Source organism: Phyllobates terribilis, unplaced genomic scaffold, assembly GCF_046119375.1.
Source record: "Phyllobates terribilis strain yellow unplaced genomic scaffold, ASM4611937v1 Scaffold_3__8_contigs__length_932513732, whole genome shotgun sequence".
NCBI classification, from domain to species: Eukaryota; Metazoa; Chordata; class Amphibia; order Anura; family Dendrobatidae; genus Phyllobates; species Phyllobates terribilis.
In genome coordinates, this window is record NW_027362763.1 from 336187010 (window position 1) to 336201987 (window position 14978).

The 14978-nt window shown below is 42.0% G+C and overlaps 1 protein-coding gene across 4 annotated transcripts in view; it reads left to right on the plus strand.

The window, feature by feature from the left end:
• P3H2 (prolyl 3-hydroxylase 2) overlaps positions 1–14978 on the plus strand; it is a 247026-nt gene that overhangs the window by 195769 nt on the left and 36279 nt on the right. For all 4 annotated transcript variants that reach the window (XM_073675167.1, XM_073675168.1, XM_073675170.1 and 1 more), the window contains 2 exons: positions 8184–8224; positions 11532–11620. In XM_073675167.1, the coding sequence (XP_073531268.1) occupies positions 8184–8224; positions 11532–11620 (130 nt within the window). The remainder of the gene's footprint in view (positions 1–8183; positions 8225–11531; positions 11621–14978) is intronic.

Sequence of the window (14978 nt, forward strand, 5' to 3'; positions counted from 1 at the left end):
GCACTCTGAACAGACAGTTTTTTTTAGCAATGATCTTTTGTGGCTTACCCTCCTTGTGGAGTGTGTCAATGACTGCCTTCTGGACATCTGTCAAGTCAACAGTCTTCCCCATGATTGTGGAGTCTACTGAAACAGACTAAGGGAACTTTTTAAACACATCAGAAGCCTTTGCAGGTGTTTTTTGTTAATTATTTTACTGAGATAATCACTTTTGTGTTTTCATTGGCTGTAAGCCATAATTATCAACATTAACAGAAATAAACACTTGAAATAGATCACTTTGTTTGTAATGACTATATATAATATATGAGTTTCACTTTTTGTATTGAAGAACTGTAATAAATTAACTTTTTGATGATATTCTAATTTAGTGAGAAGCACTTGTGTGTGCAATGTGTAAGAGCACGTTCACACTGTGGCCATTTCACAGACAAAACACAAGAAAAAAAACATGCAAATTGCCTCTTCGGAGAAAATATGACTTATCCTAAGTCATATTGCATGACTCGTTAAAGGGTTGATTGTGACTTGTAGGATCGCTACTTCCAATAGGTGGCACTATAGAGTACAAGTCCTCTTTTTCTCCGAAGAGGCAATTTGCATATTAAATTTTCCAGAGGAGCATTGCATGTCGAATAAGCCTCCTTACCTTGACATGCCAGAGCTAGTGTGTCACTCTCCATAAGGAGAAACGCTACCGCTTAGACCTCAAGAAAAAAAACAAAATTAGTATACAGCCTGTAGTAAGTAAATAAGTAAATAATACATGTAAATAACATAGGGTACTTAGTTAACACTATTTTGATCAAAAAAGAGTGAAATCCATCCCACTGCGACAAGGTGTACACTATCCTGTCTCTAGTATTAAAACTTCACCTTGTTTCAGCCAACCTCAATGTAGATAAGTAGATGGGATATATGTCACTCTGTATAAAAATACGGTGCCAGGATAGGATACCACTTTATATACTCAGTGAATCAATGTAGATAACGGCAGGGCAGGACAGGGACCTCACTGTTCAGACACCTGCCTATGGGAATCTATATAGATGAAACACCTAGCTCAAAAAGGGGGATTTCATCTGTATAGCTCCCCATGGGCAGGCATTTGAACAGTTTGCATATATAACTATCAGTGCCTTTGAACAAACACACAGCTTTGAAAAATGAGACCTGTGCTGCTAGGTGTTGAGTATTGTGTTTCTACAAGATTGATAAGAACAGCTTGATCAGGTTCTGAGAGAGAAGTGAACAGATAACTGCTGTATAGAAATTAATGAGCTGGACAAAGGTGACTGGGATGTTAGGAGTTAACTCTTCTCCTGAATTGTAGATACTGCACACATTCGGCCAGGGTCTAGGCAAGCTCTTGTGGCTGAGCTTCATGGAAACCTGCTGTACACTATGAAAGATAAAAGCTCTAATTGCAGGAGAAGATAAAAAAGGAAGTCAACTGCAAATTTGTTTATTTTCATGGTAACTAATTAACTCAATTTCATAACTTGAGAATAACAAAATAGGATATGTCCATAAAGAGTAGTATTGAGCATTCCTATACTGAAATATCGGGTATCGACCGATATTCGCGGTATCGGAGTTCCGATACTGAGTTCCGATACTTTTAGAATATCGAATACCGGAATCGGAAGTTCCCATAATGCCTGTGCTCTGCAGTGTCTCTGAAGGATGACAAGCTGGATGGCAGTGCTCAGCTTACTGTACTTGTCATTTAGTTTTAAAGGATTTATTAAAAAAAATAATAGTATTTTCATGCACCGTCTCTTTAAAAAAAACGGCCGGCAATTCAGCAGCGGCATACACCGGTACCCGACAATTTACAACAGAAAGAATAGAGCATCACACATAGATTAGATAGAAACATGTCAGTCACATATATAAGAAGTACAGTGACAGTGTTGCTTACTGTACTTGTCATTTAGTGTTAAAGGATTTATTAAAAAAAATAATAGTGTTTTCATGCACCGTCTCTTTAAAAAAAGCCGGCTGGCAATTCAGCATCGGTACCCGACAATTTAGAATAGAAAGAATAGAGCATCACACATAGATTAGATAGATAGAAACATGTCAGTCACATATATAAGAAGTACAGTGATAGTGTTGATTACTGTACTTGTCATTTAGTGTTAAAATAAAGGATTTATTAAAAAAAAATTGGCGTGGGGCTCCCCGTAATTTTAGTCTCTAGCGGAGGTTAAGCAGATGGCTGGGGCAGATGTTTGAAGCCTGGGAAGGGGGTAATACCCACAGAGCTTCCCAGGCTACTAATATCAGCCCCCAGCTGAATACCTAGGCTTTACTAGCTATTAAAATGGGGGACCCCCCAAAAAAATGACGTGGGGTCCCCCCTATTTTAATAGCTAGCAAAGGCTAGGCAGACAACTCGGGGCTGATATTAATAGCCCAGGAAGGGTGCCATGAATATTGACCCCCTCCCAGGCTAGAAACACCAGCCGTCAGCCGCCCCAGAAATGGCGCATCCATAGGATGCGCCAATTCTGGCTCTTAGCCTCGCTCTTCCTACTGCCCTGTAGCGGTGGCAGTGGGGTAATAGGGCTGGGGTTGATGTCAGCTTATAATGCCAGCTGACATCAAGCCCAGGTTAGTAATGGAGAGGCGTCTATAAGACACCCCCATTACTAACCCCATAGTCAAAGTTAAAAAAAAAACACAAACACCCAGAATAAAGTCCTTTAATTGAAATAAACACACAATTTTTTAATGCTCTAAATTAAACCATACTTACCATCACGCCCATTCCAGCTGAAGCCAACGATCTCCTGCAATAAAAGTAAAATAATAAACCAACATCATCCTTACCTTTCCATGGTTCCCACGACAGCTTCTGCTCTGCTACATTGACATGACAGGCTGGATCGCAACAGAACGCTGCCATCCAGCTTGCCATGCCGCACACACTGACAAGCGCAGGCATGCTTGCGCTCCTCAGTGTCTCGCTGTGACGGCATAAAGATGAGCCGAGGTCATGTCCAATGAACTCAGCTCACCTCATGCATGTCACTGACAGCGTGGGAGAATTCTCCTGCTTAAGCGCTGAGTGCAGGAGAATTTTCCCACGCTGTCAGTGACGTGCATGAGGTGAGCTCATGTCCAATGAACTCAGCTCACCTCATGCACGTCACTGACAGCGTGGGAAAATTCTCCTGCGCTCAGCGCTTGAGCAGGAGAATTTTCCCACGCTGTCAGTGACGTGCATGAGGTGAGCTGAGTTCATTGGACACGAACTCGGCTCATCTGGATGCCGTCACAGCCAGACACTGAGGAGCGCAAGCATGCCTGCGCTTCTCAGTCTCTGCGGCATGGCAAGCTGGATGGCAGCTTTCGGCTGCGATCCAGCCTGTCATGTGAATGTAGCAGAGCTGGAGCCGTCGTGGGAACCATGGAAAGGTAAGGATGAGGTTGCTTTATTATTTTACTTTTATTGCAGGAGATCGTTGGCTTCAGCTGGAATGGGCGTGATGGTAAGTATGGTTTAATTTAGAACCATAAAGAATTGTGTGTTTATTTCAATTAAAGGACTTTATTCTGGGTGTTTGTGTTTTTTTTTTAACTTTGACTATGGGGTTAGTAATGGGGGTGTCTTATAGATGCCTCTCCATTACTAACCTGGGCTTGATGTCAGCTGGCATTATAAGCTGACATCAACCCCAGCCCTATTACCCCACTGCCACCGCTACAGGGCAGTGGGAAGAGCGAGGCTAAGTGCCAGAATTGGCACATCCTATGGATGCGCCATTTCTGGGGCGGCTGACGGCTGGTGTTTCTAGCCTGGGAGGGGGCCAATATTCATGGCACCCTTCCTGGGCTATTAATATCAGCCCCCAGCTGTCTGCCTAGCCTTTGCTAGCTATTAAAATAGGGGGGACCCCACGTCATTTTTTTGGGGGTCCCCCATTTTAATAGCTAGTAAAGGCTAAATATTCAGCTGGGGGCTGATATTAGTAGCCTGGGAAGCTCCGTGGGTATTACCCCCTTCCCAGGCTTCAAACATCTGCCCCAGCCGTCTGCTTAACCTCCGCTAGAGACTAAAATTACCTGGAACCCCACGCCAATTTTTTTTTAAATAAATCCTTTATTTTAACACTAAATGACAAGTACAGTAATCAACACTATCACTGTACTTCTTATATATGTTACTGACATGTTTCTATCTATCTAATCTATGTGTGATTCTCTATTCTTTCTATTCTAAATTGTCGGGTACCGCTGCTGAATTGCCGGCCGGCTTTTTTAAAGAGACGGTGCATGAAAACACTGTTATTTTTTTTAATAAATCCTTTACACTAAATGACAAGTACAGTAACCAACACTGTCACTGTACTTCATATATATGTGACTGACATGTTTCTATCTATCTAATCTATGTGTGATGTTCTATTCTTTCTGTTCTAAATTGTCGGGTACTGGTGTATGCCGCTGCTGAATTGCCGGCTTTTCATGTAATACATTCTACATTATTCTTAGTTGTTTTCCTTCATGTAGAATTAACCTACAAGGAAAGAAAGGGTTTATTTTTATTCCGATATTTGTGTCCCATTGACTTGCATTGGTTTCCGGTATCGGAATCGGCGATATCCGATATTTTTGGGGTATCAGTCCGATCCAATCCGATCCGATATTTCCCGATATCGGAAGGTATCGCTCAACACTAATAAAGAGTTGAATTTTTGTTCTCATGTAGTTTCTCCTGAAGATTGACAGTTGCGAAGCTAGTCCAAACTGAGTACTCTCTCAAGCTGCCAACAGAGGCAGCTTTGCCTCTACAGCATCGGAGAAGACCGGGGGAACTGAGATTGGTCAGCTCTAGTGATCCTGTCAGCTTCAGAGTTTTGCAAGCAGGCTCTAAATCATAGAGTCTATAAGTGGTGCATGCTCCTTGCCTAAGTATCTGGCCACTCTGCTTGTTTTTACAAACGCTTTGCAATTTTACACATTTCAGTACTTCTGACAACCTATATAAATAAGTCACAGAGATGCATGTCACATGAATAAGGCATTCGATAGTCAGTGTTTTATACCTCATAAGTATACAAATGGCCTCTTCATCGAAATAGAAAACTTGAAGTCTAGTACCAGCTAGTTGAAGTAGCAAGCCTAAAAGTCAATATTGACCTTTTATCGAGCCTTGCCACATGACTTGGGACAAAAGCCAAACCAGAATTTCAATTTGTAGACACATGTTTCGGGGTGTGGCCCCTCTTCAGTGCAAAGCATAAGATCTGATTTGGCTGCATGAGAGGCCTCTGACTTTCGAATTTAAATTGTCCCAACATCCCAACAATAGGCATATGCACTCTAAAACTCTAAAATCATTACCTTGGTGGGACAAATGCTGGATATTCTTTCCTCCGAAGGTTGATGGATCGGCCAGTTTAACAGCATAATGAAAACCGTTTTCTTTTAACTTGAATTGAAGTGAAGTACTAATTCTTTCCTCCCCCAATGTAATATCTGTGATAGGAGCGCACTTGTAGAGTGAGATATCACGGCTCATTTGACAGCAGCATTGCTCAAAGCATATGTGTACTGCAATCTCTCCACAGAATAAATTCCTATAAAGAGCTCTGAAATGCTTTCATCTTTAAAGAATGTAGGTGAAGAAGGGGCCTCTCCACACCAATGCATGATTTAGCTCAATAGTTCAAGTTCAGTGTCTAACAGAGCAGAACGCATTGTAATAAGGCCGCCATTCTCTACCTCATTCTGCAGTTTTCACTATGACCAGAGCAAAGTGGACATTAATGTGGCATGAAAAACCAGGATTTACAGAAACTAATTCATAGCTATTGTTCCAGCTGAGCTGTAATCTGTGCTGTCAGAGATGTATTCACTCTGAGATGTCTTAAGGAAGCGCTTGTATCTACAGGCGGTGATGCAAAAGCCTTTTTGTAGTTTGCTATCTGTGCCAGATCATAGATTGTACAATGATTGTTTTTAGAATTGCACCATTGCTTCTGTTTATGTTAAAAATTACATCAGAGCTGCAATTCCAATTCTGTCCTGGGGACTATAGGCTAACCCTCTGTTAGTACTATAGGGGTTTTACTCACTTGGGTGCGACAGGAGGAAAACAGGAGGCTTGTTCCTTTAAAAGTTCATATGGGTTTATTGGTTCATAAACGCAGAAGCCAAACAGAAAAGCAGATAACCTTTATATCAGGCAAACCAAGTAAATGTCCTTAGCAGGTCTCTGCTCAGCCAGGCCTGTGTGGCACACAGGCTGGTGTAGCATCCAGTATCCTGGCTTGGTTTGGAGACAAAGATACACAGGAAGCCTTCTCCCTCCAAACATACAGATCATGTGCCAAACAATAGCCTCCATTTTATAGGCGGTTAACCACACCCAGAAGGGAGGTATGTGGGTAGCTAGACCCGCCCAACTCTCTCAGCTACTCGTAACCCGGCTCCCAGGTGCACCAAACGATCCTCTTAGTGCTTACCTCCCATCGACTATTTGACCATTAGGCACCTTACAGTACACATACCCATTCTCAGAGTTAAGTGTTCATAGCAGCCTGCAGTATGTTCCTCACACTATTGTCCACATTGGGATTTCTCTAATTAAATAGGACCTAACAATTATGGGAAAATAAAAAGTAGCAGAATATGAAAAAAGTGAGACTTTTCTAAACTATACATCTTTAAGCAATCCTCCACGGTGCTGCTTCCATGCTCTTTTGGTCGGGCACAGTAAATGACAGGGTTCGGCTTGCTGCTTCTCCCACGTGTATAATAGATAGATGTGTACTACAAACACTTTCAAATTAAGGCTGTGTGCCCACGATGCGGATTCCCGCCTCGAAAACGCATTCAAAACGCATGTTAAATTGTCTGTCCTGTTTCCCAATGATAATCCGCATATGCTGTGCACATGCTGCAGAAATTTCCGCTGTAGATTATCATTGCAGAAAAATCCCAGCACAACCATTTCTTGTGCGTAAACGTGCCGAAATGGCCGCCATTGACTTGCATTGAACCGCATAACATCTGCTTGTATACATGTATGCATGCGGATGTTATGCAGTTCAATGCGCGGATGGTACCCGGGTCTGGAGAAGAGGAGACTCTCCTCCAGACCCGGGTACCATTAGTAAAAAAAGAATTAAAACATAAAAAAAAACATTATACTTACCTCTCTGATGGCCCCCGGTCTCCTTCTCTGGTGGCGTGCTCTGTCCTCGGCGTCCCGTGGTGTTCTGAAAGGACCTGCACTGACGTCATTTAGTCATTTGATGGCCAAGCGACCGCTGGCGTCAGTGGTCGCGTGACCTGTCAGCTGCCTAAATTACGTCAGCGCAGGTCCTTTCAGAACACGTGGGACGCCGAGGACAGAGCACACCACCGGAGAAGGAGACCGGGGGCCACCGGAGAGGTAAGTATGTTTGTTTTTATTTTTTCCATTTTAATTCTTTTTTTTACTATTGATGCTGCATTTAAAGCAGCATAAGTTGGTCACACAATATAAATTCATGCCAGTTGCATGGTTTTATATTGTGTGACCAACTTGTCAAGCACTTTTTCAAGTGATGCTCAAAATCGCTTGGAAAAGTGCCTGGAAAAACGCATGCGGAAATGCATGCAAAAACGCTTCAAAAATCTTCTCCCTGGCAGAAAAAATGCATGTAAAATCCGCATGCGTTTTTTCTGCCAGGGAGATGCAGAAATGCTCAGGAAAATTTCTGCTTCATTTCTGCATCGTGGTCACATAGCCTAACTAGTACTCTGTTTCATAAAAGGAAAGTCGATGCATTTTTGGATTGAACTGATCCTTGAATCAAGACTGTTTGACATCAATGCTGAACAGTCTTGAGAAAAACGCATTGACTTTTCTCAAGGTGTGCACCAAAAATATGCCGACCACAAGCTATGCTTGCCCTATGAAGCGCTTTCCTTATCTATTTTCCATTTAGATCTAGTTCATTTTAATACAGGTTCACAGAGCCTTTTTTCTTGAGTTCATCAGATGCAGACAAGCATGTTAATGTCCACATGGTTGTGGTTGAACAGAAAAGCACCATGAGCCACATATTGTACCCTCCTGCCCTGGAGCATAATATGGTGTCTTGTAGAAGATCGATATGGAAAATTATTAAGATAAGGTAAAAGACAGATTTGTAATAATAACCTGTTTTTACTTCATACAGGACTTTTGGGTCACTGGTGGAGATCGACAAGATGAAAACCGGTATGTTCCATTTTGATTCAAAAGTTCTGCAAAATTCTAATATATTTTAGTTTCAAAAAGTTTCAGGAATTCTCTTTTTTGACTCAAGCAAACTCAACTAGGAGAAGCATTGAGGCTCATGTACAATGCTTATTACAGATCTATAATACGAGACTCCTACCCTACCGTGGGCCCATAATGTACTTCTCCATGCCTCTAATTCCATACAGGGCACGTAATGGGATCTTTTATTCATATATACAAACGGAAATAAAAAATTATGGCATGTGTCTCTAGAAACATTGCCTCCAAGGGCATGTGCACACAACGTCTTTTAGGCATTGTTTTTCCCGAAGCATCTTCTTTGACATCCTTATGTTTATTTTGCCAACTTCTTCTTTTTCTGTAAATGTTTTCGTCAGCTGCTTGAAGAATGGTTAAGTCACTTCTTTTTGCTGCGTCATGTCGTTTCAGGCCTGAAGCGGATAAAAGAAGCTTAGAATTGCTGAATATGTGCATAGCAAGTCGTTTTGACATTGCTGTGCATATGTTAATTCTTTTTAGCATTTTTTAAGTGTTTTTTTTCAGGCAGGTGCTGGGGGCATAAACTCATCACAGGAGATGCTGGGGGCATACAGTGGGTACGGAAAGTATTCAGACCCCTTTAAATTTTTCACTCTTTGGTTCATTGCAGCCATTTGGTAAATTCTAAAAAGTTCATTTTTTTTCTCATTAATGTAAACTCTGCACCCCATCTTGACTGTAAAAAAACAGTAATGTAGAAATTTTTGTACATTTATTAAAAAAGAAAAACTGAAAAATCACATGGTCATAAGTATTCAGACCCTTTGCTCAGTATTGAGTAAAAGCACCCTTTTGAGCTAGTACAGCCATGAGTCTTCTTGGGAATGTTGCAACAAGTTTTTCACACCTGGATTTGGGGATCCTCTACCATTCTTCCTTGCAGATCCTCTCCAGTTCTGTCAGGTTGGATGGTGAACATTGGTGGACAGCCATTTTCAGGTCTTTCCAGAGATGCTCAATTGGGTTTAGTTCAGGGTTCTGGCTGTTATTTTAGCTGTGAGCTTAGGGTCATTGTCTTGTTGGAAGGTGAACCTTTGGCCAAGTCTGAGGTCCAGAGCACTGTGGAAGAGGTTTTCATCCAGGATATCTCTGTATTTGACCACATTCATGTTTCCTTCAATTGCAACCAGTCGTCCTATCCCTGCAGCTGAAAAACACCCCAATGGCATGATGCTGCCACCACCATGTTTCACTGTTGGGATTGTATTGGGCAGGTGATGAGCAGTGCCTGGTTTTCTCCACACATACCGCTTAGAATTATCACCAAAAAGTTCTATCTTTGTCTCATAAGACCAGAGAATCTTATTTCTCATAGTCTGGGAGTCCTTCATGTGTTTTTCATATGTCTTGCACTGAGGAGAGGCTTCTGTCGGGCCACTCTGCCATAAAGGCCCGACTGGTGGAGGGCTGCAGTGATAGTTGACTTTGTGGAACTTTCTACCATCTCCCTAGTGCATCTCAGGAGCTCAGCCACGGTGATCTTTGGGTTCTTCTTTACCTTTCGCACCAAGGCTTGGCTTCCACGATTGCTCAGTTTGGCTGGACGGCCAGGTCTAGGAAGACTTCTGGTGGTCCCAAACTTCTTCCATTTAAGGATTATGGAGGCCACTGTGCTCTTATGAACCTTGAGTAATGCAGAAATTCTTTTGTAACCTTGGCCAGATCTGTGCTTTGCCACAATTCTGTCTCTGAGCTCCTTGGGCAGTTCCTTTGAGCTCATGATTCTCATTTGGTCTGACATGCACTGTGAGCTGTGAGGTCTTATATAGACAGGTGTCTGCCTTTCAAAATCAAGTCCTATCAGTTTAATTAAACACAGCTGGACTCCAATGAAGGAGTAAAACCATCTCAAGGAGGATCACAAGGAAATGGACAGCATGTGACTTAAATATGAGTGTCTGAGCAAAGGGTCTGAATACTTATGACCATGTGATATTTCAGTTTTTCTTTTTTAATAAATGTGCAAAAATTTCTACATTTCTGTTTTTTTTTCAGTCAAGACGGGGTGCAGAGTGTACTTTAATGAGAAAAAAATGAACTTTTTAGAATTTACTGAATGGCTGCAATGAAACAGAGTGAAAAATTTAAAGGGGTCTGAATACTTTCTGTACCCACTGTATACACATCACAAGAGACGCTGGAGTCATATACTCATCACAGGAGATGCTGGGGGCATATACTCATCACAGGAGACGCTGGGGATATATACTCGTCACAAGAGATGCTGGGGGCATATACTCGTCACAAGAGACGCTCGGAGCATATACTCATCACAAGAGATGCTGGGGGCATATACTCATCACAGGAGATGCTGGGGGCATATACTCATCACAGGAGATGCTGGAGGCGTATACTCATCACAGGAGATGCTGGGGGCATATACTCATCACGACAGACGCTGGAGTCATATACTCATCACAGGAGATGCTGGGGGCATATATACATCACAGAAGACGCTGGGGGCATATACTCGTCATAAGATATGCTGGGGGCATATACTCATCACAGGAGATGCTGGGGGCATATACTCATCACAGGTGATGCTGGGGGCATATACTCATCACAGGAGATGCTGGGGGCATATACTCATCACAGGAGATGCTGGGGGCATATACTCATCACAGGAGATGCTGGGGGCATATAGACATCACAGGATAGGCTGGGGGCATATAGACATCACAGGATAGGCTGGGGGCATATAGACATCACAGGATGGGCTGGGAGCATATAGACATCACAGGATGGGCTGTGGGGCATATAGAAATCACCGAATATGCTGGGGGTATATGTTTATCACAAGATGGGCTGGGGCTGCCGCTGCTGTTGTCGTTGGTGGGACTGGAGCTCGGAGCGCAGAGCAAGCCGACTCCAGAGTACATCAATGTCTTCAGTACACGCACAGTCTCAGGAACAATTAAAGGCCCACGTCCGGCAAAACGCTGCTGCTGACCCGAGCATCCCCCGAGAATCTGCCCAAGGAGCCGCAGAAAATGACACCGCGAGCCGGAGGTTCTCCAACCCTGATCTATATCATTGTCAAAATGTAGCACCAACCTAGTTTCACTGGCTCTCAATAGCTCAGTCACACTACTAGATGTTAGTGTCTAACTGTTGTATTGAATTCTGTCATCAATTATATTTGACCTCCATAGACCACCATTGCATTGATTCTGGTCACTAGATGTTTCAGCTCTAGATCATCAGTTCATGCTAAAATGACTCCTTTTTGTCCATTTAATTACAGAGTTCCATCTGGATCTGAACTAATGGATGTCACCGGGCTCCTATCAGGCAAAAAAGCTGTCCAGAAGATTGACAGAGAATTGAGAGAAGGTATGTGATAATTCTTAGAAGATCATAAACTTTACAATGCAATGGCATAATCAATGCACCCTTTTTGTGCTGGCTCCCCCACTGCCATGAATTTCATCTTCATACGGAACTGCCAACAAGCAAAAGCAGGGAGACCAGTTGGTTCTCCATGAGTAAGTGAGCATATTAGTATGTATATTCTACAACCCCTGGCAAAAATTATGGAATCACCGGGCTTGGAGGATGTTCATTCAGTTGTTTAATGTTGTTGAAAAAAAGCAGATCACAGACATGGCACAAAACGTCATTTCAAATGGCAACTTTAGGGCTTTAAGAAACACTAAAAGAAATCAAGATAAAAAATGTGGTACTCAGTAAGGGTAATTTTTTCAGACCAAGCAGAGGGAAAAATTATGGAATCACTCAATTCTGAGGAAAAAAATTGAATCCTGCAATTAAATATATATTCATTCAATACCTGTTTATATATTAGGGAACATCCACCCTGTCAATATCGGTCGGCTGAATGCGTATTTGACCTACAGCTCCTGCTTAGTCTTGCTCAGTCGAGCATGCATGTTTTTTCAGTGAAAGAGCAGAGTGAAGGTCCCCATACACATTAAACTAATGTCGAACAAACCCACTGGCATTGATAGGCTCCATGGACCGTGTAATGTGTATGGGGGCCTCCTGACTCTACCCCAACAGATGATGTAAGGGGAGATAAGGATCCGGTTGGTCCTTTTCTCCTTGGAGAGTTAAGCTGTCCCCGGAGAAGTCTGACAGCGGTTCTCTTGTAGAGAATATTGGTAGACTTGGAAAAGCAAGCACTCCTGAATATGGAGGAGTCAGGAGAAATACCTGCTGGTTGAGTGACTGAATGATCGACTACACCATCATTTGCCCGTCAGCATATTCAGATCTCCCCACAAAGAAAAATGATCAGGTGTTTTTTAACATGCTCAATTTTTTCTCTACCCTACATCATTTGCCGGAGGAGAATTGGTTGAGAGGCCCACATACACATTAGATGGTCAGCATGTCTTGCCGAAATTTATATTATACAAACAACAGAATTATATGTACATAGAAAAATTCTTCAGCAGCAGATATTGTATAAAGGTAGCAACTGAAAATAGCTAAACATGCAGTGTAATGGTATATTAAAGGGACTGCCTCATAAAGACAATCCTTTTTTTATTTGGAATCCTGATGACACAGCCTTTCTAACCCCCGAAGAGTCAATTTGGCCTCACATTTATATAATTGTAGCATTTCAGAATGTATTGCCTGTTCAAATGAAGTATTCTGGCTGATAGGGACCCCTCAGTGATATTCATGTGAACTTATGATACAGCCTTTTTAAATATACAGATGTAGCAAAGGTTATCATGACTCACAACACAAATATATTGTCACAGAAGGCGATCTTTCTTAGGAGGATTAAGATAATGGGACTCTGCGCAAGCCATTGACTGCAGTCAAGTTTGGTGCTAAATTAGACTATGTTCACAAGCAGCGATTTTGCTGTGCTTTTTTCTGTAGCGAAATTCTGCTCTCTTGGCAGTAAAAATGCTGCATTCAAAATGTTTTCATGTTGTTTTTGACACGACGTGTGTTTAGTCTGCAAAACGTTTAATAAGGTTAGTTTTATTCACCAAAAATGCTTCATGAACACTGCAAAAACATTTATTGCACGTTTTTGCACTCTCATTACTTACTATGGGTGAAAAAAATGCTGCAGACACGCTGAAAGTGACATGCTGCAGATTTAAAAAACACTGCTGTTCTCAAATTCATTAAGGAAAATCTCATAGTTTTTGCTGGTAATGGAAAAAGCAGCTTTTAATTTGCATAAACAAATCACAGCAAAAACAGCTGCATGTGAACATAGCCTTATACTGCTTTATTATCTGAAACAAGGTAACTTTTGCTACATTTGTATATCTAAGACCACGGCCCCACTATCAGTATTTGGTCAGTATATTTTCTCGGGAGTGGGAGCCAAAACCAGGAGTGGGTGGTAAATGCAGAATTGGTGACTTGTTTCTATTATACCTTTTCTCTGATTGTTCCTCATCTGGTTTTGGTTTCCACTCCTGAAAAAATACTGACCGAATACTGAGCAAATACTGATAGTGGGGTCGTGGCCTAAGAATGTATATTTTACTTTTGCCATCTTTAAGACAAGGGTATTGACATGTCTTTTCATCTCAATGGAGAATGACAAGACATATTTTTGTTTTCTTCTCTAAGTACTTTCAGGTACTGAATCTCAGGGATTCTCTACCCCAATCAGATTTTACAAATATGTCCTATTGCAGTATTGCCCCGTATGATAACAGTGTAGAGCTGTGCATTCTTAAGGATCAAGTCTCCATATACGCTGTTGACTTCTCCTATATACTAGCATTTAATTAAACAAGAAGCTACACGACAATCATAGAATGATAAGCTATGTGTTGAAGGGATAACAGATGAAAATGAAATTCCTTACAAGCATTACTCTGGTGCAGTGCTGTATAATTCTAGTCATTTGTTGCCCTCTGGTGGTTACACATGGGAGATACAATAAAAAAAACTACTAAAGTGCTACTCATGGAATAACTAGGCTTTACCATCCAGATACACAAATTGCAATTGCATTCCTCTTTATCTTTGACGCACTAATCCAATGGATATAACTTTCACACATAGTCCACCTTTATATTACTGTTGCGCTCCTGTCTGTATCACACAGCTGAAGGCTGACAAGTATATCTGTAAAACACATAAATGAAAATACATAAAAGCAATGCATGTGTATTCCATTATACATGTATTTCTTTATGCTTACTTGTGCATAGGTTTTTGTTACATGCACGCCACTAGGTTCAGATGGGGGCGAGACAGGTTACATTAATTCTTTGGAATCCTGGGGGAACAGTTACTCAGGGCGACCATAGACCATGTGCTGCCGCTTCTCTCAGGCACACATGGGTATCGACCCTCAGGCACAGACACGTAGGCTGTTTCACTGCTGACCAGACACACTTGACAAGAGTCCTCATAAATGGTAGAACAGTAGCATTTAATAAGAAGCCGCACAGCCAGTGCAAGTTAAGTCTTATGAGCAGCAGGCTCCAGTGACAGTACAGTTTCCTTAGCAGCTAAGCAGTTCACACTCTTCCCAGTAGTACAGGACAGCACAGTTTTAATGCAAAGGCACATTAATGAACACAGCATTCTTTACAGCACAGTGAGATAGATGAGGGGGGGAGGGTTTGCTGAGGGAGATGATCCCTGTGACACCATTTCTTCCAGTCCTTATCTTTCTGCCTGACAATACTCTGCACTGCTAGTTCAGGAACTCTACCTGACCTGTGCTTAGCTTCACTCC